This window comes from Pygocentrus nattereri, chromosome 23 (assembly GCF_015220715.1).
Source record: "Pygocentrus nattereri isolate fPygNat1 chromosome 23, fPygNat1.pri, whole genome shotgun sequence".
Classification (NCBI taxonomy): Eukaryota; Metazoa; Chordata; class Actinopteri; order Characiformes; family Serrasalmidae; genus Pygocentrus; species Pygocentrus nattereri.
The window spans coordinates 10,898,774-10,925,678 of NC_051233.1; the positions used below are offsets into that span (position 1 = coordinate 10,898,774).

General features: G+C 40.8%; 1 protein-coding gene across 1 annotated transcript; it reads right to left on the reverse strand.

The window, feature by feature from the left end:
* Positions 1–687: 687 nt before the first annotated feature.
* On the reverse strand, positions 688–21,222 carry hpda (4-hydroxyphenylpyruvate dioxygenase a). The gene is made up of 14 exons (XM_017685702.2): positions 21,099–21,222; positions 20,779–20,805; positions 20,274–20,336; positions 16,811–16,915; positions 13,881–13,923; positions 13,644–13,726; positions 12,206–12,295; positions 11,906–12,012; positions 8,739–8,816; positions 8,262–8,424; positions 7,996–8,067; positions 6,466–6,588; positions 6,043–6,159; positions 688–997 (listed from the first exon to the last, which is right to left on the reverse strand). Exons 1-14 carry the CDS (start codon positions 21,099–21,101, stop codon positions 884–886), a joined length of 1,188 nt encoding a protein of 395 aa, XP_017541191.1. The 5' UTR covers positions 21,102–21,222; the 3' UTR covers positions 688–883.
* Between the last annotated feature and the right edge of the window lie 5,683 nt (positions 21,223–26,905).

Genomic DNA, 26,905 nt, shown 5'->3' on the forward strand with positions numbered 1-26,905 from the left:
TATTTGAACCCAAAAGCTGTGTTTCCTCAACCTTTGATAAAGACTCAAATCTGAAGCAGGGAATCTTTTTTTGTGTTTTGAGCCACTATCTTGCGGTAGCGTTTTAATGGATTTTTAATGGATAAAGACTCAAATCAGAGAGAGAAGTCGAGGTGTTGGAGTAACAAAAATACAGAATCTAAGCTGTTCGGTGGTGTGCTTAGCTAATTAGCCTGCTAAGCTAGCACTAGCATAATTACCAACATAAAACTAATATAATAATCGGGCTGTTCTTTGCTTTTCTTTGCACTACTCAAAATTTACTAGGAGTTGTTCAGCTTATGGTTTAGCATTAGAATAATTGGCTGTACTTTAGCTTCCTTAGCACTGTTCAACATTTAGTAACAGTTGCCTAGCTTATGGTTTAATGTGTGATAATCTGTAGATTTCATTCCCAATTCGCCAAAGGTATAAGCAGCGTTGGTGAAGGGAATGATCAGGCTTTGGGAACCGGAACGCAAGCGAGAGTTTGCAATTTGCATAATCGTGCATATTCATAGATCTTTGCATTCTTAAAGAGTGTTTATTGATGGTCCTCTGCCACTCTTAGCAGTTACCTAGGCAAAACAATAATGCATCAAATAACAAGTATTCAACATAGACTTTTATGGTTCAAAACTTACTTTAAATACAGAAACAAAGGACAGATATTTTTCCAGTAACAGTGGCTTTATTGACATTGCTTTAAAGTCAGTCTGGTGTTCAATTCTCACATGAAGTGTCAAGATGTTAGAGGTTTACTTGTGTGAATAGAATAGAGTTTGTGAGGTTATTATCTGAACCTTTTCTATGGTATCTGACAAGTCCTATATGCTACCTGCTTACATTTACCCGAGTAAATCTGTCAGTAGAAAGCCTTCAGATCACCATCTGAAGTGAGGGCGGTGAGGTTGCCCCTGGCGTCCTGGTCTTTTTCAATGGCCTCAAACAGAGATTTGAAGTTACCAGCTCCAAAGCCCTGAAACACATTTTAAAAAGGGTTTGATTAAACAGTACAGGCTGTCCCGTTCAGGGAGAACTGTTGAAGGGAAAACTATTAAGGCTGTCACTGTGGTGGTCTCTACAAGGGTATGTCTTCAGAACCTTAAGTAACGGAACATCACTGTATCACTTTCTGTTGCAGTTATCATTTTTAAGTTGCATTAAGTCCATACTCCAAGAAAAGGGAATGCATACACACACACACACACACACACACACACACACACACACACACACATCATCTAAGCTGCTTGTCCTCTTGGGTCGGGGGTGGGGGGGGGGGGGGGGGTGGGGGGGTGCTGGAACCTGTCCTATTGGTCATCGGACGGCAGGAAACACACTGGACAGGTCGCTAGTCCATCACAGGGCAGACAGACAGACACATGCATTCACCCACATGTTCACACCTACGGGCAATTTAGTATCTTCACTTGGCCTGACTACATGGCTTTGGGATGTGAGCACTACTAGGAAACCTACACAAACACAGGAGAACATGCAAACTACACACAGAAAGGATCCCAGTCGCCCAGCTGGAACCCAGGGCCTTCTTGCTAAGCCAAAATAAAAATGTAACCATTGTTACATCTGCTATAAATATGCCTACTTTCCTGCTACCACAGTGCAACATTAGTCTCTACAGCAAGATGTTTACAGTTTAAATACCAGAAAACACCTTTCTGATGATGTATCTTGAAGGTGAAAAACTACAGAAACTCTAGAAACGTAGCATATTTGTAATTCTCTATGCATATATGATTTGCTCTGCCAATTTTTATTTCCATGGGGTTGCAAGACATATATGTATAAGAAATTTCTTTATAAGAAAGAAAGCCATCTATTATTGATATTTGAGGACACTGACCCTTATTCATCAAAGCTGCATAAAAAGTGTGCAGATTTGGCTGATGTGCAAACTACTTTTCATCAAACAATTCATCAAACTTTCACACAATGTGGAGACAAGCAGAGATTTGAATGCAAATGATGTCCACCACAAATGTTCAAAACCTCTGCATAATTAAATGTTTAAGATGTAAACAGAGTCATTCAGAGTGGTCTGATGTGAAGTTCTGGAGAAACCTACTGAGTCAGAATTGTTCACAGTGGTGGTGACTGGAACCAGACGGCTGAAAAGTTTAACTTTAGGTGTAATGTATATTTTCTTTAAACCATTCATGGTGCAGAGATATTTAGAAATATGCAGTGGAGAGATTTATAGGTCCCAAAGAAAATAAATTTACCACAATTTTTCATTCTCAGCTTTTCACATAAAAAGACATGTAGGTTCACTGGTGGTTGGATAATAAATAAATGGGCTATATTTGTGTTGTCGACATTGCGACAACTGGCTCCTATCACCACCACTGTGAAGAGATCAGGATCCCCTTTAAATTCTAAATATCTATATTATTATTTTTTTTATTTGCATTAATTAATCAGATGCTATCTTAGCACCAGTGATTGTTAACAGTGACTGTTATTAAACGTATTATTTGATTAGGTTCCAAAATACTACGATATCTGATAATATATATATATATATATATATATATATATATATATATATATATATATATATAACAGTCACTATTAACAATAATCACTGGTGCTAAGATAGCATCTGATTAATTAATGCAAATAAAAAAAATGACTAGGCTTTTAGGCTGTTTTGGAAACTTGCTTTCTCCTCTTCAAAGGGAGTGAAATGAATGTTTTGAGCGTCCAAATGTAAAGCAGAGAATGCTTTTTAAGTATCAGCGCCTCTTTGGTGTGGTTGGGCAGAAACGTCCTGTCTTTGGGCATTTCCTCCACTTCAAGGATTGAAAATGCCCCTAGTTAATCACTGGGCCTGTCCAAACAAGCAACAAACTATCTTAAGGCGGCCCAGTCCCAAAGACGGTATGCTTAGCATAATGTTTTCACTGCTGTAACATTCGTTCAAAATCACTGAGCACTTATGAAGCCATTTATGAATTGAATAAGATGTGTTAGGGCGGAATAAACACAATAATAGTGTTCTAAACTCTATACATGAGTAGAAGTATTTATATGAAGTAATGACTTCAAAGACATACTGTAAAAAAATAACTACTCAGTTTCCTCTAGAACTGCAAAGGAACTCTTTAGTACATCCAGCATTGATGAGCATAGGAACTCAAGTTTGTTAGATGCCATGCTTCTCTTTTTTGGTCTGAGGCTTAAAAGTGAGCTATGTGACCAACAGCAAAGCAATCAAGATGCTGTTACCAACACAACAAAATTAAACACAGAACTGGACTTAGTAGCTCATTGTGACTTATTTAACTTATTTGAATTTATTGGACTATTGGATGTTAAGGTCATTGTTGTACCTTTAAGGTACTCCGAAGTACACCATATAGGGCTGTTTTAAACTTTTTGAACAGGTAGCGCTTGTGCTGGAAAGCTTGTAAGTTTTGTGCCTCACAGCAAAAAGGGCCTGGGTTTGATTCCCCAGCTGGGCGACCAGGGTCCTTTCTGTGTGGAGTTTCCTCCGGGTTCTCCGGTTTCCTCCCGCAGTCCAAAGACATGCAGTCAGGCCAACTGGACATGCTAAATCCTAGGTGTGAGTGTGTGAGTAAATGTATATGTCTGTCTGTGATGGACTGGCAACCTGTCCAGGGTGTATCCTGCCTTCTGCCCAATGACAGCTGGGATAGGCTCCAGCACCCCCCGTGGCCCAGAAGGAGAAGCAGCTTAGAAAATGTGTGTCTGTGTGTGAGACAAAAATGGCATAACACTTCTAAAGAGTATTAATTCAAATAAGTGGGGTGATTTGTCAGTTTAAATATGAAAACACAGAAGCGTCACAGAGACAGTAGATATGCCATTTTTCATGTAGCGAGAATGCTTTTTGAATAATTATGAATAAATAACTACCTTTGTGATCACTAAGACTGAATGTGAATGGGAATGTACACACAAAGATCTTTCACCTACATGCGACTACTATCTTTTTTTGTATCTGCTCCAGACGTAATCAGAAATGCAATGTCAAATATTTGCCTGGATTTTCTAATCCGTACTTCTCAGGATTCTTGCTATTAGTGGCCGTGCCAGAACCAAGCAGGCAAGCAATTTTGACCCACCACTTTTCAAGGTACTGGGAAGCTTGCATTGAAAAAAATCTCCCCTCTTCATAAACTGCACGAAGTGCCAAACAATAGGCCCAAACAGAGATTCAAACTCAGCAGCACAACCAATGAAAATCTCCCTTTCATTTGCCGAGTGGGACATTTCCCAAACAATGAGTGTGTTTACATGCACTTAATAATCCATAATCTGTGGAACATTTCATCAGTAATCCTGATGAATCGCGTTTACATGCACTTAGGTAATCAGATATTGTGAAACTCCGGGTCTATATGAACTGGGTGGTAATCAGATTTCTGCTTTGCCACCAGCCCATAAACTCAGAAGAAAATGTGACATAATGTAAAACTTAAACTTCATGTTGTGGGTTTTTTTTTAATCATTGCACCACTTTACCTGAAAATATGAACATAAATCATCTAGAGGATAAAGAATAATTAAATCCTTCATTTCGTCAAGCATGTAGTTGGTTTCAGCGTTTTGCTTCATCTGGCTGCATTTTCTGGTGCCGTCATCTTTTTTTACACATGCGCAGATTGAGAAATCCAAAGATTAAGAGTTCACATGCACTGAGAAATCTGATTACTCTTTATTAGATTTCTTAATCAGATTTCTAGACCTTACTAGAAATTGGAGAATGCTTTTTAAAAGACCATGTGAATAATCAGATAACTGCAGAAGTCTGATTATGACCGGATTATTGAGTACATGTAAACACACTCAATGAAACCTTTGTGCTTAGTGCTCTTTATGTAGTCCAGTGTAGTGCGCTGCTGTTCCATGTTCTAACGCGGGCATTTCTTTCCAATGTATACAAGTGATATTGAGGAATGACAGTTAGACCTCTTGGCCTGTGATGGGGCTGTTGCAGCTCACTTATCTAGTAAAACTATTTTACTATTAGATGCAAACTAATGCGCTTAAACACAGTTTATTACCACACTGTAAAATTTACTAAATTGTCAATTTCAGTATTTTCTACTGGTGCTACACTAAGCCTAGACTTAATATTTGCTCTCTATGCTGAACCAAGTGGGTCAAAACATGAGCCCTGTTCACACTTCAAACCAGGCATGTTATTGGTAATGTTTGGACTTTGTGTCATTCACATGCAACCCTTAAACTGTATTTTACTGGGGCGCACACGTTCATACATGCCAGAAGCAGCTTGCAATCAGAGCAGAACACTTCGATGTAGAATCCTGAACTGTTTTCACTCCCAAAGTGAAACTGAAAAACCAAAACTAAAAAAAACAAAGATGCCACCCCTAGTAATTTCCCATGAAGGCTCTATTGTACTGGGTCTTAAGTGGGTAGGCTGCCAACTTCATTGAGATTTTTGACTGCGCTTTATATATACGCTTAACCCAACTCACTTAATAACTTTTAATTTTCTAGGTCAAAGCGCAAATGTGATAAGGGCCTAAACACTAGCCCTAACATATAATAACATGGTCTGTTGGGGCAAGTTATTATATTATATTACATCATATTATATTATATTGTATTATATTATATGCTACAGTCATGTGTACAATTTTGGATACATTGGTCAAATTATATTTTTTTCCCTAATATGTTAAACTCAGCAAATAAACAGAAATAATGCAATAAATTAACGGGGAAAAAGAAACATATTGAGGAGTATTCTCTGTAGAGGATGTGTTAACTCTTTTTACTTAGAAACATGAAATTTAACAAGTGGTGTCCAAACTTCTACACATGACTGTATATGTAGTGCTGAAAAAAGTTAGCTTTACTTTAACTGTCAGTGGTCTAGTTGTCTTTAGTCAGTCACTCAGCTATAGTTCCATTAGTACAGCCTTTTTTCCCCACCACTTTTGGAGGTTTTGTGCCATTTACATATATTTTACTGTTATATTTATTGACATTCTTATCTCTACTCACAAAATGGTTGTTCCTCTGGATGACCTCTAGGAAGAGAGTAGGCCTGTCCTGCAAAGGCTTGGTGAAGATCTGCAGCAGGTAGCCCTTATCATCAAAGTCGACTAAGATTTTTAAGTCCTGTGCAGTGGAAAAAAAGGGATGACAAAGGAAGAAGGGAAAAAAGAAGAGCAAGACAATAATGAAATTGGCTGTCATCCAATCAGTGAACAAAAATAATTTAAAGGTGAAATCCCTGTCATAACCTTGGAGAGCTGAGCTGAGCTGCACTGTGCTGTGTTGTAATCGGCAATCATTCAGTTACACTGACAGCACATTGACCCTAAAGGCCTGGACACAGTTGCCTGATTTTGCTTCAACATGTTGATTCATTTGTTGGTTCTCTATCATGTATCTAGGCCCTGACTGCTGCCTGCTAAGTCTTACCTGCAGGGTCTTCAGGTCCTCCTTCACTTTGATCTTGGCTGTCTTAAGCTTCTCACGCAGGCTGTCATAGTAGGTATCTGGAGCCGACAAGAACTCCATCCCGCGGGCTCTGAGGTTCACTATCTGATTAAGAGTGGAAATTGAGACGCAGGATTCATAATGAATGCAGCATATTACAATTATACTTGCCTGTACATACTAAATGTTCGAAACTTCGTAGACACTTGCTTATGTCTGAAATCTAGATTATTAATAAGGTTATTCTCTTCTTTGCTACTTGAACAGCCACTACTCTTCTCAGAAGACTTTACAGTAGATGTTAGAAAATTGCTGTGAGGATTTAATTGCATTCAGCCACAAAAGCATTAGTCAGATCAAGTATTTTTATATATATATATATATATATATATATATATATATATATATATACACACACATATATATATATATACACAATGTCAAGCATCAGTTTAAAGTACACACACACACACACACACACACACACACATATATATATATATATATATATATATATATATATATATATATATATATATATAAATACTTGATCTGACTAATGCTTTTGTGGCTGAATGCAATTAAATCCTCACAGCAATGATATATATATATATATATATATATATATATATATATATGTATATTGACATTGTGGTGACATTGTGATGATTTCAGCCTCCTTTCCCTGTGCTACACCTTAATCAAAAAGCAGTCTGGCTTGACTGTGAATGGCTGGGGCGAAACTGCAGCAGGCAGATATACACCGATGAGGCGTAACATTATACTCATTCTATGCTCATTGTCCATTTTATCAGCTCCACTTACTATGTAGGTGCACTTCGTAGTTCCACACTGACGTGGTGGTGGTGGTGTGTTAGTGTGTGTTGTGCTGGTGCGAGTGGGTCAGACACAGCAGTGCTGCTGGAGTTTTTAAACACCTCATTGTTACCACTGGACTGAGAATAGTCCACCAGCCAAAAATATCCAGCCAACAGCGTCCAGTGACCACTGATGTAGGACTACAGGATGACCAACACAAACTGTGCAGCAGCAGATGAGCTATCGTCTCTGACTTTACATCTACAAGGTGGACTGACAAGGTAGGAGTGTCTAATAGAGTGGACAGAGTGTTTAAATAGCAGCTAGACACTTCTGGAGCGATGCTGAAACTCATGACATGCTTGAGAAAATGAAGGATTTAAATATTCTTCATCTTCTACATGGTGTATGTTCCATAGTTTCAGGTAAAGTGGCATGATTTAAACAAAAAAGGTGCGGCATGAAGTTTGAGGTTTACATTATGTTTATGTCACGTCTTGGCTGTTTGCACAACAGAAATCCAACTACTGCCTGACTCATGTAAACCTGAAATTTTCCCATTATCTCATTATCCAAGTGCATGTAAACATCAGATTTTCTGCAGTTATTGTATTATCAAGTGCATGTAAACACATTTTCCATTATATGGGCCCTTTAAAATTGGAACAACATGTATTTTTTTAAGAAACTTACTGCTTGTATGATGTTCGATGTATTTAGGGCAATATGCTGCACTCCAGGTCCTCCATTGTAGTCAACATATTCCTACACATAATGAGAAAGACGAACTCTAAAATAACCTGTTAACAAGCATTCACATTATGAGTAACATTTAACATGTGCATTAGCTGTTATCACTGATGATCTGAGCCCAGTTCTTATGTAAGACTGGTTTTACATCAGTGAGAATGGGCAAACCCATTTTGATGATTTATGATGCAAGAGATCATCTTTTAGACCTGGATCTGCGACTTCTTTTTTCCATGTGCTGGTTCATTGATGGGCATCTTGATGGTCTCTTCATAGTTGGTGACCACAATAGACCTGAGAGAACTGTACTGTGTGTGGATCTGTTTATCATCTATGGACCAGAATCGGTGGAACAGCAGGCACTTCAGGTACCTGAGAGAGAGAGAGAGAAAGAGAGAGAGAGAGACAGAGAGAGAGAACAGTAATGAAATATGAAATAACACTAATGCAAGTCATTCACCAATTAATCACAGTATAGTGAAGGATAATTATGGAATGATAATGGATTTGGCTCAGGCCTGATGACTGATTTATAGAAAATACATTCTGATGGAAATTTTCCCTTCACTTCCAAACGAATGTGCCCTTACTGCCAGGGAGCAAGGGATTTTTTCTAGGAATGGCCCTTATTGATTGCTTGTTCTGGGGTTGCGCCAGCACTACGTGGGCTGCGTGCGTTCTCTCACCAGTCTGATATCGGCACCATTTCATCATCTGGCTGGTTTCCCACAATGTGGTCGATGAAGCTCAGGCAGCCTGGAGGCCTGCAAGCAAGAGAATAAATAATAGGAAAAAATCAGTAGGACAGAGCATCTCTGTGCTTCTTATATGAGATATGAGGAATTCAATTTTTCTAAATTTCTGCATAATTCCATGGCTGAGATGCAAAGGCAGTCTTTTAGAGTGGTCTGATGTGAAAGTTGATGTGCATCAACTCAGAGATTAAATTGGGATTTTGAGGGTGTGCAGAACCAGGGGATTTGGCTTGGAATATAAAGATTTGGGGCTCAGCCCAGTTCACTGTAATGTTTTAGGATATCATCCATCCATCCATCCATCCATCCATCCATCCATCCATCCATCCATCCATCCATCCATCCATCCATCCATTATCTTCCGCTTCTCCGGGGTTCGGGTCGCGGGGCAGCATCCTAAGCAATGAGGCCCAGACCTCCCTTTCCCCAGCCACTTCCACTAGCTCTCCAAGGGGGATTCCGAGGCGCTCCCAGGCCAGCAGGGCGATATAGTCACGCCAGCGTGTCCTGGGTCTTCCCTGGGGTCTCCTCCCAGGTGGACTTGCCTGTGACACTTCCCAAGGGAAGCGTCCAGGAGGCATCCTAACCACATGCCCAAACCACCTCAGCTGGCTCCTCTCGACGTGAAGAAGCAGCGGCTCTACTCCGAGTCCCTCCCGGATGACCGAACTTCTCATCCTATCTCTAAGGGAGAGTCCAGACAACCTGCGGAGGAAACTCATTTCGGCCTCTTGTATTCGCGATCTTATTCTTTCGGTCATTACCCAAAGCTCATGACCATAGGTGAGGGTGGAAACGTAGATCGACCGGTAAATCGAAAGCCTTGCCTTATGGCTCAGCTCTTTCTTTACCACAACAGACCGGTAAAGAGCCCGCATCACTGCTGACCCAGCACCAATCCACCTGTCAATCTCCCGCTCCCTTGTACCATCACTCGTGAACAAGACCCCGAGATACTTGAACTCCTCCACTTGAGGCAAGAGCTCATCCCCGACCCAGAGAGGGCTCTCCTCCCTTTTCCGCCTGAGAACCATGGTCTCGGATTAAGAGGTACTGATTCTCATTTCGGCCGCTTCACACTCGGCTGCAAACCGATCCAGCGAAAGCTGAAGTTTGCGGCCTGATGTCCCCAATAGGACCACATCATCTGCAAACAGCACTGATGTGACCCTGAGGTCACAAAACCGGACACCCTCCATCGCCTGACTGCACCTAGAAATTCTATCCATAAAAATTATGAATAGAATCTGTGACAAAGGGCAGCCCTGATGGAGTCCAACTCTCACTGGGAATGAGTCTGACTTACTGCCGGCTATGCGAACCAAACTCGAGCTTTGTTTGTACTGGGCCTGAATGGCTCGTAGCAAAGAGCCATGTACCCCGTACTCCCGAAGCACCTCCCACAGAATACCCCGGGGAACACAGTCGAATGCCTTCTCCAGATCCACAAAGCACATGTGGACTGGTTGGGCAAACTCCCATGAACCCTCCAGAATCCTGGAGAGGGTGAAGAGTTGGTCAAGTGTTCCACGACCAGGGCGGAACCCGCACTGCTCCTCCTGGATCCAAGGTTTGACTATAAGCCGGACTCTCTTCTCCAGTACCCCTGCACAGACCTTACCAGGGAGGCTGAGGAGTGTGATGCCCCTGTAGTTGGAACACACCCTCCAGTCCCCCTTTTTAAAAAGTGGCATCAACACCCCAGTCTGCCAATCCAGTGACACTGCAATGTTGAAAAGGCGTGTCAGCCAAGACAGCCCCACAACATCCAGAGCCTTGAGGAACTCAGGGCGGATCTCATCCACCCCTGGAGCCTTGCCACCAAGGAGCTTCTTAACTACCTTAGTGACTTCGGCCTCAGTAATGGACAAGCCTACTCCCATGTCCCCAGACTCTGCCTCCTCACTGAAGAACGTGTCGTTGCGATTGAGAAGGTCCTCAAAGGATTCCTTCCACCACCCAATGACGTCTTCAGTCGAAGTCAGCAGCACACCATCTCCACTATATACAGTGCTAGTGGCACACTGCTTTCCCCTTCTGAGTCGCCTGATGGTTTGCCAGAATCTTTTCGGAGCCGACTTAAAGTCACTTTCCAAACAAACAGGTTTTTGCCTTGGCGACGACTGAAGCCACAGATCGCTTGGCCTGTCGATACCTGCCAGCTGCCTCTGGTGTCCCACAGGCCAACCATGCCCGGTAGGACTCCTTCTTCAGCTTGACGGCATCTCTGGGGTGTCCACCACCGGGTTCGAGGATTACCGCCCTGACAGGCACCAACTACCTTACGGCCACAGCTACAGTCAGCCGCTTCAACAACGGAGGAGCGGAACATGGCCCATTCTAAGTCAATGTCCCCCACCTCCCCCAATATCTGGTCAAAGTTCTGATGGAGGTGTGTGTTGAAGATCAATCGGACAGGTTCTTCTGCCAGACGTTCCCAGCAAACCCTCACTATATGTTTGGGCTTGCCTGGTCTGACCAGCATCTTCCCCCACCACCTGATCCAACTCACCACCAGGTGGTGATGACAGCTCAGCTCCTCTCTTTACCCGAGTGTCCAAAACACATGGCCGCAAGTCCGATGACACGACTACAAAGTCAGTCATTGAACTGGGGCCTAGGGTGTCCTGGTGCCATTTGCACTTATGGACATCATTGTGTTCAAACATGGTGTTCGTGATGGACAAACTGTGGTTTGCACAGAAGTCCAAAAACTGAACACCACTCGGGTTCAGATCAGAGAGGCCATTCCTCCCAATCACACCCCTCCAGGTCTCACTGTCATTGCCCACGTGAGCGTTAAAGTGCCCCAGTAGGACAATAGAGTCTCCAGGAGGAGCACTTTAAAGCAACCCTCGCAAGGACTCTAAGAAGGCTGGGTACTCTGAACTGCTGTTCGGTGCATAAGCACATACAGCAGTCAGGACCCATTCCCCAACACTCTCGTCCACCGGGGAAAACCCCAACATACAGGCACCGAGTCGAGAGGCTATGAGAAAGCCCACACCTGCCCGGCTTTACTAACAACTTCTATGACCACATTTCAATGAATGAAACTTTAGAATCACTTCAGAGTTCAGTTATGCTAACATACTCACAGTTTTGCAAGCAGTTGGTCTTTGAAGAGGGGTTTTTCATAGCCTGGTAGGAACAGGCCTTTGTATGGGCCCATATACTCAACTAAGGTGTGGGTTGTATCTCCATACTGAGAAAACAAAGCAAAGTGTATTTAACTCCTTGTGGTCACCAAACCTCCTCAGGATTATGGAAAATATGGAAAAAAAAGTATTTCCATTTGCTTCCTAATGGTAAGTTTCTGGTTTGTTTAGGTACAGAACATGATGGTGGAAATATCCCACAAAGATAAGAATGCAAACTTTCATGTTTGTGTTTCTCACCGTTTGAACCACAGCGTATTTCACTTTGCCATCCTTGTCCTGTTCCACCCACGGCTCTTTGACTATCACTGCTCCCCTCTCTTTGGCTTTCTGTTAATATATACAAGGGAAGACCATGGTGAAAAGTACGCTTCAGCTCCAGCGAGAATTGTAACCATCTGTTATAAGCATGCCTACTCTGATCCTACAGTCGCACCACAGTTGCACTCTGTGGTTTTATTATCTACAAAAATACAAATAGCAGACTAGTATAATCAATAGTTTGTTGATACTAGTTCTAGTATCTAAATGTCAACCTCATGTCTTTGTGCAGGCCTGTTGATGCGAATAAAATGGTCTTTTCCACCGTCTTTACTTAAACAGGCAATGAACTGGTAATGTTACTGTACAAAGAGCCGTTCGGGAGACAAAAAACACGTGTTATTTGACTGAAAAGGAACTCATCAGTGTTAGAGATATAGAACCATGTTCACCTTTTGAAGGAGGATTTCTTTTTTATTTCCATCTAGTAAAGCAAATAATCATGCAACCTACAGCAAACTCCTCAGTGAAGCCGTACCAAATCCAGGCATCATCACACCACTCATAAAGGTTAGGGTCAAGACTACTGTATTGAGCGTAATACTATAACACTGCCACCAACAGGTAGGATGCCAAATTGTAAGAGTTATCAATTGTATAACTGAGCCACCTCTATTCACTGAGCTCTTTACACAGAATAAAAACTCCATAAAATCTCCCTTTGTGACCTACAAAGCCTCTAAGGTGACTCTGTGATTATTTTTTAATAATTCATGGCCACAAATTAATATACTGAAGCCGCAAGTTACAATATCGAACCCACAAATTATTGTGTTGAGCCTCTAAATTGCTATATCAAGGCCACAATTATATTGAGCCCACAAATTTCTGCACTGAGCCTACAAATTATTACATTGAGGCCATGAATTACTATCCTGCGCCCACAAACTACTTCATGAACACTACAAATTGCTATATCGAGGCCACCGGTTACTATATTGAGGCCACAAATTGCTGATTTGAGCCTACAAATTGTTATATTGAGCCCACAAATTACTGTACTGAGCTTACAAATTCTATGTTGAGGCCACTAGTTACTATATTGAACCCACAAATTACAGTGCTGAGCCTACAAATTAGTATATTGAGGCCACAAATTATGATACTGAGCCCACAAGTTACTTGTTACTAAATTACTGGCCTCAGTATATTAATTTGTGGTCTCAATGTGGTAATTTGTGGCCTTAGTATAGAAATCTCTTTGAATAAGATTAAGAATAACACAGTTTATTATACTGAAACCACAACATATAAGAGGCTTAACTCATGGCCTCAGTTTATTAATTTGTAGCCACGCCTTATTAATAAGTAACCACCATGTCACCTTAGGGTCTCCATAGTGATCAGTATTATTTACCTTGACCAGAAAGTCACAGTCTTCTACTTGGAACGCGATGTCCTTGACAGCATCCCCGTGTTGAATGAGATGCTCCCCCATCTCTGTGTGGAGAGACAAACAGAGATCAGGACATGGTGGCTTCTGGGTTGATAAGATAATCCTTTATTAGTCCCACAGCGGGGAAATTCACAATGTGCTAATAAGGATTTTATAAATGATTAGGATCACTTATGATCAAAAGGTTGAGATGAATACCTTCATTTCCAGGATTTAGAGCAGATTCAAAGACAAACAATATCTGAGGAAAAGATAAAACCCGTGGTTAGGAATATGTAAGAAATGTATGGTGATACTTCAAGACAGTTTTACAATAAATTATATGATTAATGATTGCACACACTGAAAAAATACTCAACACAACATTTCCCACACTGCACTGCACTACATCAAATTAAACAAGACTAATTACAACCCATTTTTGAAGAAACATTCCATTATTAAAGAAAAATGCCTACGATATGCTCAGAAAAGAATGCTATGATGTAATGGGATGTAATTTAGCAGAATAATGAGAAATATTGTCACACTCCCCATCAGTCCTGATTGATATGCTGGAATAATTTAAATTACCAAAAGCTTGGAATTATTTCCCCCATAAAAAACAGTTTAGGTGGCAAGTATAAAATTCTAATATGCTGGTCCTAATGACTTATTTTGAATACTTAGCAAGCAGCTAAGAAGCTAGAAAAACATGAAAACCTGAATGCCAAATGATGAAGATGAAGAAAAATGACAGAGAGAACTATATAACATCTAGAATTCAATTATAATGAAGTTAATATACAGAACATTCTACATTAAAGTGATGATCAATCTACAACCCCAATTCCAATGAAGTTGGGACGTTGTGTAAAACATAAATAAACACAGTACACAATGATTTGCAAACCTTTTTCAACCTATATTCAACTGAATACACCACAAAGACAAGATATTTAATGTTCAAAAGGATAAACTTTATTGTTTTTTGCAAATATTCACACATTTTGAATTTGATGCCTGCAACATGTTCCAACGAAGTTGGGACAGGGGCAACAAAAGACTGGGAAAGTTGAGGAATGCTTAAAAAACACCTGTTTGGAACATTCCATGTGAACAGGTTAATTGGAAACAGGTGAGTGTCATGATTGGGTATAAAGGGAGCATCGCTGAAAGGCTCAGTCATTCACAAGCAGGGATAGGGTGAGGTTCACCACTTTGTGAACAACCGAGTGAACAAATAGTCCAACAATTTAAGAACAACGTTTCTCAATGCGCAATTGCAAGGAATTTAGGGACTTCATCATCTACAGTCCATAATATTATCAAAAGATTCAGAGAATCTGGAGAAATCTCTGCAAGTAAGCGGCAAGGCAGAAAACCAACATTGCATGCCTGTGACCTTCGATCCCTCAGGCGGCACTGCATTAAAAACCGACATCATTCTGTAATGGATATTACCACATGGGCTCAGGAACACTTCAGAAAACCACTGTCAGTGAACACAGTTCGTCGCTCCATCTACAAGTGCAAGTTAAACTCTGCCATGCAAAGTGAAAGCCATATATCAACAACACCCAGAAACGCCGCCGGCTTCACTGGGCACGAGCTCATCTGAGATGGACTGACGCAAAGTGGAAAAGTGTCCTGTGGTCTGAGTCCACATTTCAAATTGTTTTTGGAAATCATGGACTTTTGTGTCCAAAGAGGAAAAAGACTGTCTGGATTGTTCAAAAGCCAGCATCTCTGATGGCGTGGGGGTGTTTTAGTGCCCATGGCATGGGTAACTTGCACATCTGTGAAGGCACCATTAATGCTGAAAGGTACATACAGGTTTTGGAGCAACATATGCTGCCATCCAAGCAACGTCTTTTTCAGGGACGTCCCTGCTTATTTCAGCAAGACAATGCCAAGCCACATTCTGCACGTGTTACAACAGCGTGGCTTCGTAGTAAAAGAGTGCGGGTACTTGACTGGCCTGCCTGCAGTCCAGACCGTCTCCCATTGAAAATGTGTGGTGCATTATGAAGCGCAAAATACGACAACGGAGACCCCGGACTGTTGAGCAACTGAAGTTGTACATCAAGCAAGAATGGGAAAGAATTCCGCCTACAAAGTTTCAACAATTAGTGTCCTCAGTTCCCAAACGCTTATTGAGTGTTGTTAAAAGGAAAGGTGATGTAACACAGTGGTAAACATGCCCCTGTCCCAACTTCTTTGCAACATGTTGCAGGCATCAAATTCAAAATGAGTGAATATTTGCAAAAAACAACAAAGTTAATCCATTTGAACATTAAATATCTTGTCTTTAATTCGTATTTAATTTGTATTCAATTTAATATAGGTTGAAAAGGATTTGCAAATCATCATATTCTGTTTTTATTTATGTTTTACACAACGTCCCAACTTTGGAATTGGGGTTGTAGAGGCAAATAATTGCAGCATGATATCATAAATTGTACATAGCATATGCACTATCTATGGCTTATTTTTATACGCACAATATCCAAAAATGGAATAAAGTGCCTGAAAGAAACTGCTGTCTAGTTCATATTATTTAAATACCATGTACACTGTTTCAATTATTAATCATACAGATTTATGCAAACGTTTGAACACACCTGGTCAAGTGACATGCTTATAAGTTTGTCATCCGCTGCAGAGAACACATTTACATTTCTGTACATTTTAATACAAAATTACTGTTAGTTTTTTCAATTTAACACAAGTTATGGCATATTATACATCTTATGGTTAATTTCTACTAATATACTAAACAAAGTAAATTAAATAACAGAAATTGTGCATTAAAATGTGCAGAAGTGTGGATGCTAATATATTTGCATTTAGAAAATCAGCAAAACATGTCATTTGTCCAGGAGTGTTCAAACGTCTATACACAGCTGTAAAATAACAATTATTAATATGACTTTTGTATTGCAATGTATTATTCAGCCTTGTATAGAACAATCCTCTGTAATGCTCGTAGTACTTTGTATATTATGTATAACATCCTGTAGAAGAAAGGCTTTGCACATTAATGTGAGAGTATGGGTGTGTGTGTGTATGTGTGGGTGTGTGTGTGTGTGTGTGTATGTGTGTGTGTGTGTGTGTGTGTGTGTGTGTGTGTGTCAGTCAATACACACCTTATCCTGCTTGATGACGTGGGACACCACCTCTCTGCTGCCGGTCTCCAGGCCTTTGTAGGCCAAAGGCTCAAAGCCCATCTTGTCGCAGTAGAAGCCTGCCGCCTACAGGAGAACGCCGAATAAAAGACAAGCTATAGTGAAAGGAAGGTTCTAGTACAGGGGTTCTCAAAGCTGGTCCTGCCCTGCATTTCAGTGTATTAAGGGGTCAAAATGCATTTTTGTGCAGAAGTCCAATCAGAACAGATATTAATACAAGTTATTCATTACAAGAACAGGAATAAGTTGGAGTTACTAATCATCCAACATCAGTGCCTGACCTCACTAATGCTCTTGTGGCTGAATGCCGTCAAATCCTCACAGCAATGTTCCAACATCTAGTTGAAAAGCCTTCCCAAAAGAGTAAAGCCCATTAGAGAAGAAACTCCATATTAATACCCTTGATTTTGTAAGAAACTTGGTGTCTCCAAACTTCTGGAGCAGATGTAGTTTGCAAATGCACCACAACCGCATGCAGGTTTGAACTAGCAGCCATTGTAACTAGAGAACTACAGTGATCATCAGTGTGCTGGGAATGTTGTAGTGTCTAATCAGCAACCTTTCATTTAATCAGATTAACCTGCTCCATGGTGATCTCATGTTTAGTGAATGAATGACTGCATGCATGAAACAAGGCGGAAAAAATAAACAAATCCATTAATGAATTGGTTTGATTGTTTACTTTGTTCCCACCTGTCAGTAAAGCCTCTTTAGTTTATAATACAAAAGAAAAATCAGGCTCAGATAGACAAGCCTGTCTTTTCCACTCCAGTGGTCAGTGCACGAAGGCCTTGATTACAGTGTAAATACAGGCGAAAGCTACTTATCATCTCTGCAATCGGTCTTGCATCACTATTGCATATGAACTCAACTTTGTCCTGATTACTGTGAAGTCATGTTTACAAAAGACATTACTGAGCATATGGGCTCTATTGATATTCTTAGTGCAAATATATACCAACTAAATATGTATCATTCATATTCAGAGTTCTGGAGTGTGCTTATCTTTCAGTGCCCCCATACTGAGGTTAAAGTGGATCATTCATCTGTTGCATATGGCCAAGAAACATAAGTTGAATGTCCCAGAATAAGACTCTCTGTCTAGCAGGGATCTGCCTATAAGTCATTTTGACCCTTTAAACTGCAGGGGTATAAATCATACAACTTATTATACAGTAACTACTATTAGTTACTTGGTAATAATATCTAGAATCTGTAGCACATTTTGTTTTATAAATGTACTTTATGCAGGATGATAAGCAAAACACTAAAAAGATAAAGTACCCTGGTCTAAATGTAATAACTGCACCACTACAAACAATAGAGGGAAAATAGAGATCTAATATCCTGGGTATTGCTAGCCTAATCAGATATCTGGATTCAAAACATAAACATAAAGCTTATTTTCCTGATTTCTGAAATGCTGATTAGAGCGGGGTTAAATGGTTTGGGTGGTCTAAAATGAGCTGTGCCTTTTTAGGCCTTCAGAGTACTGGAGTGGAATAAAAAAGCATATGTGTGTAATTTTTAGCCCATTTCTGGTTGGACTATAATCATAATATGGTTGTAGTATTTAAACACTGCAACTTTTGCAGTAATATTGTAGTAAAAAAAATCTAACTTTGGTTGTAAACAAAATTAAATTCTTGAAAAGCACTGCAAAAAATGTTTATTCTCTGTTGTATCTGGGCAGATACAGACAAGCAAGCTCTCCCATTGGTTAGGGCTTCAGAAGCTGAGCTGAAGGCATTATGCATCAGATTAACCTCTAACATTAGGAAGTGATAGTTGAATCAACCAGTAGCATTTTGATTTACAAAAGTACGCTAACATACTACTAGAATCCCATAGTGGAGCTAGCAATTTAATTAATTTATCTTAATTTAAATTAAAATTATCATAGAGATATTTTTTCTGTTTATGATGGACTGGCGGCCTGTCCAGGGTGTATCCTGCCTTCCGCCCGATGACTGCTATGATTGGCTTCAGGGCCCCCCACCACGATCCTGAGGGAGAAGCGGCTTAGATAATGGATGGATGGACTGAGTTTTGATGGCCCATTCTGGAGGCCTAGCACTAATAGTCATGGTTCATCACTAATAATGAAACATGATGAATGTATTCACCCTGTTGGAACAATTTTGAATCTCCAAAATGTCAACTTCACAGGAGAAGGAAAACACATTCTTAAAATAAAATGGAAGTTAATGTAAAAAGATTTTATCCACATCATTTTGGAGCATTGAATTTGATCAATTCATCATGATTTTTACACATTGTTAAGATCAGCTGGCCTTTTCAAACTGTGTAAAAATTTACCAATTGTACAAAAATGGAGATATAAGGTTTTGCTCTAATAGTGACAATATGTGAGCTAAGCCATTAAAGGCTTTAGGCACCATTCACAAGACACTGTAGTCAATGTGAAACTTCATAGGAAGGCAGAAAAGCTAATCTATGTAAGAGTGAGGAATTGAAATGTGGGCTGACATACTGAGTGTTGTAGTTTAAGAATTTACTGTGTGGTATTCGGGGGGGTGGTCCCATGTTCACTGGCTACTCCAGCATTGGTGGCCTGCTAACTTACTGGCCATAGTGGCGCTGATGCTAGCTTCGATGGAAATAACTATTAAGTACAACTATTCTGTTTCTGGAAATGCGCTTTTCTAGTTGGTAATGCGACCATCCATGTGTTAACTGAGATCTTATACATCTCCTCTTTTATCTGCAGTTTGAGAAATAAAATAATTCAATAAAACAGTTCAACAATTTAAAGAAATTCACTCTTTCCACCAATCTCTTGGGGAATTGGACAAGTTTTCAAATTTAGAAACATGCAAGATTATATTGTAAATTTTTTTTTAGAGGGTACAGTTACAGTTGTGAGGCTTTTAAGGACCAGCTGGTGAACCAGTTTGCTGCAGCGCCACCCTGAGGCAGACCAGTGCTGCATTTCTAATTAGATTTAAAAGACAGAAGCTTGCCAATTGTGAAGCAGACTAAACAATGACCTCTCTCTGAACTTGTATTTAAGTGTCATAATAGGTTTATTTTCAGGAGCCCTCTAGAATTCTGATTTTGAGACATTCAGGGGGTTCAAGATGTAAATTAGTGGGTCCCAGACCCCCCAATAACTCCCTGTATTTGCACATATACATATACACCCCCCCCACTGCGACCCTGACGGAGAAGTGGCTTGGAGAATGGATGGGTGGATGGATAAATATACTTATATTTAACTTGCTTCAGCATCTGCCCATTGGCTTTTATTGTAACTGAGTTTTGAGTCAGCATGTTTACTGTACTTTTACTCAATTCAGAGAAATGTGTCATAATTACTGTCCAAGATAATTGACAGTGCCACAGTTGTGACCGATAGAGACTGGGTTGAAAAAAGCTGGAGTGCATACTACATAAGACTTACCTGTTTTGCATTGCCCACCCAGAACTTCACATGGTGGAACCTCAAAAACTTGCCTCTCTCTGGCTGAAATGCAAAAAAGTACAAATTATGTCTGTCCCCAGACATGTTAATATTCTATGCTATAGTATTAATTTTCCTCTGAGCAGATCCTTGCAGTGAACTGAACATTGTTTCCTTTGCACATTAAAACAAGTATCTCCAAAATGGAAACTTTACAGGAGACAACAAAACGTTTAATCTCTGTTGAGCCATTCATCATGAAGTTTTCACACAATTTAAGGGCAGCTGCTGTGCTCTAATGATTTAGAAAAATGAGCATAAAAATGAAAATATGTTTTTTTTTGGGGTAACAATTATATTCTCAGTGCTATATTCCATTTCAACTGAGAGATCCAGTGGCCTGTTCATTGTATCTGTGAAAAATCAGTATATCTCATCAATACTCAAGTACTAATTACTGATTTCTGTACAGATATGCATCTTTTAGAAAACATGAAGGTTTTACCTTTTCCCCTTTGTCAGTGTAGCTTGTCTGCAGACAGAAACATGATAGTAGTCTCTTAATGTAGCATTTTGTATCAATAAATGAATGAAAATGATGCTCTTGACAACATTCTCATTCGTAGTCTACTTCCATCCTACTCACTGATTAACTGCTTGTACCTAAACCACATATGATGTTGCATAGCAACAACTATGACAGCTATCAACTATCAAGGAAACCAGTTTTATAACTTCACAACCAAATTTAATGATCTTTTATCATCAGTAATGCAAAGATGTTCTGAGTATGCAGACGCTGGATGGCTTTGGCTTCAAACTCACCATTCTGCTGTTCTAGATGGGGGCTGCTCACCAGGACGGATGGTCAAAAGCAGTCGCCACACGTGCTCATCTGCAGATAAGTACTGGCCTCAGATCCTGTGGTGATTGGTCTTCAGGTCAACACCCCTTCATCCTCCTCCCTCTTTAGTGGCAGTGCACACGTATACATGCAGGCTGTCATGCTGACCTGGAACTAGATATCGCCAATCAAATCACAAGATTAACTGGTGTAACAAAAATGTCAGAACTGGTCTGAGATCAGAGCGAATGGGCAGTTGAGAAACACTGGTGCTGTCAACTTTCCAAGTCTGTATTGATCTATTGTCTTCCCTCCACTGTTTAACTACTGATCAGCAGACTCTGGTGCTTATATACCATTCTGTCTGTCCAAGGCCAAATTGGGGGTGTTTGACCAAAAGAAGGAGAAAAGGAGAAGATTACCTTGTACCACACCAACAAAATAGGAAGATAATATGTTAGCAGAGCCCCTCACCCAAAATGAAATTAAGCAAACAGGCATTGAAAGAATGTATGAACAATGGACAAAGGTATGGTCAAAATTCAAGCTTCCAAATGGCTACTACTGTGTTACGCTATGCGATGTTCTTTTGTCTGTACTTATAACTAACATTACAGCATCAGGAACCACATACGAACTCTATATTGGATTACCTAAAGAGGAATTCTGCCTTAAAAAATTACTATTCAATGTTATTTCTCATGTTGTGTAATATTTCACAGTGCACTGCATCCCTATATATATATATATACACACTCAAACACACACACACATATATATACACATTACTCTAAATATATACACTTATACATGTTATATACATTACAAACACCATATACGTTGCACTACCCAGCAAATGTCATACAAACACATAATGCAACCATTCAAGAAATCCTGACTGCTAGCATAGCCATTGATAAATTGATGTGATATTCCTCTTTCTAGCTAACAAAAAATAATATTTCAATCAATCCACCATCAAAGAATCCACCCAAAAGCCACTGCAGTTTTTTTAAAAGCTCCTCCCACCTTCAAAACACATCATCCAAAGGGGGTTTCCTAGTCTTTAAACAGGAAAATCTCAAATGGTCTACTGTGAAACACCACTGTAAAAGGTGAGTATGTATGGTTACAGCAGACGTAGTAATGGTTACATTTTTCATTTTGTGTCCCTTTAAAAACTTGGAAACTGGTTTCCAATCTGAATGCATTTCCATCCTTCTGCTCAGAGAAACAAAGATTCCTGCACCAATTTCATGTTTCTTTGGAAATCAGCATCAAAAGAGGGTCTACATTACTCTTGGGCTGTAACAACACAGTTTCTTAACAGTAAACACCAAATACTGTGACATTAGATATGTTTATGTCAGTGAACAGCAAAAAGTGAGGCTAATCCATGTTTCTGACTGGGAATTCCATCTTAAGTCACTGCTCCATTGCACATTTCAGAGACAGCATTTTCCCAGTTCCAAGTACAAATGGAATGCAGAATACTGTTACCTGTTAGTGACATTAACTTGTAACTCCATGCAAAGCTAAACAAGCAAACTTGTCTTGACAATAAACCTCTTGGGGATAAGTTCAGGTAAGAAAAGCAGGGTTCATTGTGCAAATTCGATTGTTTGTTTATCTAACACTTTATGAGAAACTAGCAAGCAAGTCACCAGACACTACTCCATGAATTTAGCCTTGACTTCCATACATTTCATTCATTGTACAGTAAACTATGCTCCAGACAATGCCTTACTTGGGCAACAGAGGGAGCTACATTACCAGCACCTGTGCAGCTGCTGCATTTTCGAGAACAGGGCTGTTTTACTGGAAGCTGCTCTTTCTGCTAATCAAAGACAATGGCTGTCATAAAATTAGGACATAGCAGCATCCAGACATCAGTGAGAACACACTGTCCTTGTCTAGCTGTTTGGAAGTGAATTAGCTTACAACACGAGCTGTGTTGGAAACTCTTGGTGAATAGAGACAACTATGATACTGTACAACAGACGGTTCTTCAAGGGTTCTAAAGTAGGCATGTCAAACTGAGGACCTCCCGGGCCAACGCGCTGCAGAGATCAGCATTTACCCTCATCTAACACTGAATTCAGTTCATGAAGGCCTTGCTAATTAGCTGATGAGCTGAATCAGGTGTGTTTAATGAAGCAATGTGCTGAAGTCTTCAGTGTTTTGGTCCGCAAGGACTGGACACATGTGATCTAAAGGCAATGGTTATATCAGAGCTGGGCAATTTGACAATATATGGTTGCTGTTGGAACAAAACCTTGTATCTCTAAATGGTAACTTTACAGGAGAAGGAAAAAACCTACTTTACTTTAAATATAAGTCAATGCAACCAGAGGTTTTTCCAAGTCATTTTGAGCCATTTATTCTAGTCCACTCATCATGAAATTATGTAAATTATGTAATAATGTAAAGGAGAACATGTGTTTTCAAATTATGTCAAAAACTGAAAAACATCACAAATATAGAAATGAGGTATATATATATATATATATATATATATATATATATATATATATATATATATATATATATATATACACATTGATATATTGCAAAATATGTCACAATACCCTCATGAGTACATCTCAATACCTTTAGTCAGGGAAAATAACATAATATCATAATCCACTGAAATTCTGTTTTCTGAGTTGTATTGACGAAACACACCGATCATCAGGTTTTATATTTTATTGTTCATTAGGTTATGAAAAGGTTTTCCCCTTGGAAAAACGTCTTTAAAGTTCATAATTCTACCTTAAAATCACTGTTGTACCTTTGAGGGTACATTTACATTGTTTGTACCTTGATGAATAGCAAATGTACCTGCACAGAACCTAATGGTTTTATGTGGGACCAAAAAAAGGACTTTTCTATTGTTACAAGCTTGACATCATAACAATAGCAGAACCCTTTTTGGTGCTATATAGAATCCATCCATCCATCCATCCATTTTCTAAGCCGCTTCTCCGTCAGGGTCGCGGGGGCTATATAGAATCATTTTCAATAAATGTTCTATATAGACCTCTCCTTGGATCACCACCTTATCGTGGTGGAGGGGTTTGCGTGCTTGAATGATCTTAGGAGCTATGTTGTCTGGAGCAAAAGCTCCTGGTAGGGTCTCCCATGGCAAACTGGTCCTAGGTGACAGGTCAGACAAAGTGTGATCCATAATAACCCCTATGAAGACACAAAAGCAGGACTTGTGTACCCTGCCCGGAACAGGGTTACCGGGGCCCCACCCTGGAGCCAGGCCTGGGGGAGGGGCTCGCCAGCGAGCGTCTGGTGGCCGGGCATTTACTCATGGTGCCCGGCCGGGCCCAGCCCGAAGGAGTTACATGAGTCCCCCCTCCCATCGACCCACCACCAATGGGAGGGGCAGTAGTAGGGGTTCGGTGTGTTGTGGATCGGGCAGTGTCCGAAGGCGTGGGCCTTGGCGTTCTGATCCTCGGTTGCTGAAACTGGCTTTTGGAACTTGGAACGTTACCTCACTGGCGGGGAAAGAGCCTGAGTTGGTGCGCGAGGTTGAGAGATACCGGCTAGATATAGTCGGGCTCACCTCAACACACAGCTTGGGCTCTGGGTCCAATCTCCTTGAGAGGGACTGGACTTTATTCTTTTCTGGAGTTGCCCATGGTGAGAGGCGGTGGGCAGGTGTGGGCTTTCTCATAGCCCCTCGACTCGGTGCCTGTATGTTGGGGTTTTCTCCGGTGGACGAGAGGGTAGCTTCCCTACGCCTTCGGGTTGGGGAACGGGTCCTGACTGTTGTCTGTGCTTATGCACCGAACAGCAGTTCAGAGTACCCAGCCTTCTTAGAGTCCTTGGGAAGGGTGCTTGAAAGTGCTCCTCCTGGAGACTCTATTGTCCTACTGGGGGACTTCAACGCTCACGTGGGCAATGACAGTGAGACCTGGAGGGGTGTGATTGGGAGGAATGGCCTCTCTGATCTGAACCCAAGTGGTGTTCAGTTTTTGGACTTCTGCGCAAACCACAGTTTGTCCATCACGAACACCATGTTCGAACACAAGGATGTCCATAAGTGCACATGGCACCAGGACACCCTAGGCTGCAGTTCAATGATTGACTTTGTAGTCGTGTCATCGGACTTGCGGCCATGTGTTTTGGACACTCGGGTAAAGAGAGGAGCTGAGCTGTCAACTGATCACCACCTGGTGGTGAGTTGGATCAGGTGGTGGGGGAAGATGCCGGTCAGACCAGGCAAGCCCAAACGTATAGTGAGGGTTTGCTGGGAACGTCTAGCAGAAGAACCTGTCAGATTGATCTTCAACTCACACCTCCGTCAGAACTTTGACCAGATATCGGGGGAGGTGGGGGACATTGACTCAGAATGGGCCATGTTCCGTTCCTCCATTGCTGAAGCGGCTGACTGTAGCTGTGGCCGTAAGGTAGTTGGTGCCTGTCGGGGCGGTAATCCTCGAACCCGGTGGTGGACACCCCAGGTGAGAGATGCCGTCAAGCTGAAGAAGGAGTCCTACCGGGCATGGTTGGCCTGTGGGACACCAGAGGCAGCTGGCAGGTATCGACAGGCCAAGCGATCTGCGGCTTCATTTGTCGCCAAGGCAAAAACCCGTGTATGGGAGGAGTTTGGTGAGGCCTTGGAAAGTGACTTTAAGTCGACTCCGAAAAGATTCTGGCAAACCGTCAGGCGACTCAGAAGGGGAAAGCAGTGTGCCACTAGCACTGTATATAGTGGAGATGGTGTGCTGCTGACTTCGACTGAAGACGTCATTGGGCGGTGGAAGGAATACTTTGAGGACCTTCTCAATCCCACCGACACGTTCTCCAGTGAGGAGGCTGAGTCTGGGGACATGGGAATAGGCTTGTCCATTACTGAGGCCGAAGTCGCTAAGGTAGTTAAGAAGCTCCTTGGTGGCAAGGCTCCAGGGGTGGATGAGATCTCTTCCTCTCTTGTCTGCTTGCTTTGAAAGTATCTTTGAAGGGAAGTTCTCCACCTAATCCAGGTTTAGTTAAGCACATCAAATTTGTTGTGGCTGGAGCTCAGCATAGAAAAACAGGTTCAACAAGAGGAGAAGCTGAGAGCAGAATCACCAGATCCCATTCAAAACCCTGCTAGGTAAAATCGGGGTTCAGATGTTGCTGCTGTTGGAACAAAACCTCATATCTCTTAAATAGTAACTTTACAGGACAAGGAAAAATGTTCCTAACTTTTAACAGAAGTAAATGGAAAAATATTTTTTTCCAAGTAATTTTGGACAATTTCTGTTGGTCTGTATATCATGAACTTTTGACAAAACATATAGAAAAACATTTTTCATATTACGTCAAAAAAATGAAAAACACCAATAATAGAGATACAGCAATGGTGCAATTCCTGTTATAAGCTAATGTGAAAGAGTTGCACTACACTCTTAAAAAAACATGGTTCTTTAAGGCCTCTATGACAAAGAAAATGGTTCTGTTTTGAACCATGAACCCTCATTGCATGATTAAATGGTTCTCTGCATGATGAAAAGGTTCTTCAGATTGCTGAAAAATGTGCTGTAGATGGATCTATATAGCTCTTTTTTTAAAAGGATTTTCATATAGAACCAAAATGGTTCTTCTGTTATTATGATATCAAGTTTGTAACAATGGAAGAACCCTTTTTGGTGCTATATAGAAGCCTTTTCAAAAAGGTTCTATGTAGAACCATCTACAGCACATTCTCCAGCAGTCTGAAGAACCATTTCATTATGCAAAGAGTTCTTTGATTGTTCATTGTTCTATATAGAACCCCTTTCTGTGGTAAAGA

Coding starts and splice junctions, on each gene's coding strand:
- hpda (XM_017685702.2), bottom strand. Junction 16,916..20,273: donor GGGTGGGCAATGCAAAACAG/GTAAGTCTTATG, acceptor GTTCTCCTGTAG/GCGGCAGGCTTCTACTGCGA. Junction 13,924..16,810: donor ACGTCATCAAGCAGGATAAG/GTGTGTATTGAC, acceptor TCTTTTCCTCAG/ATATTGTTTGTCTTTGAATC.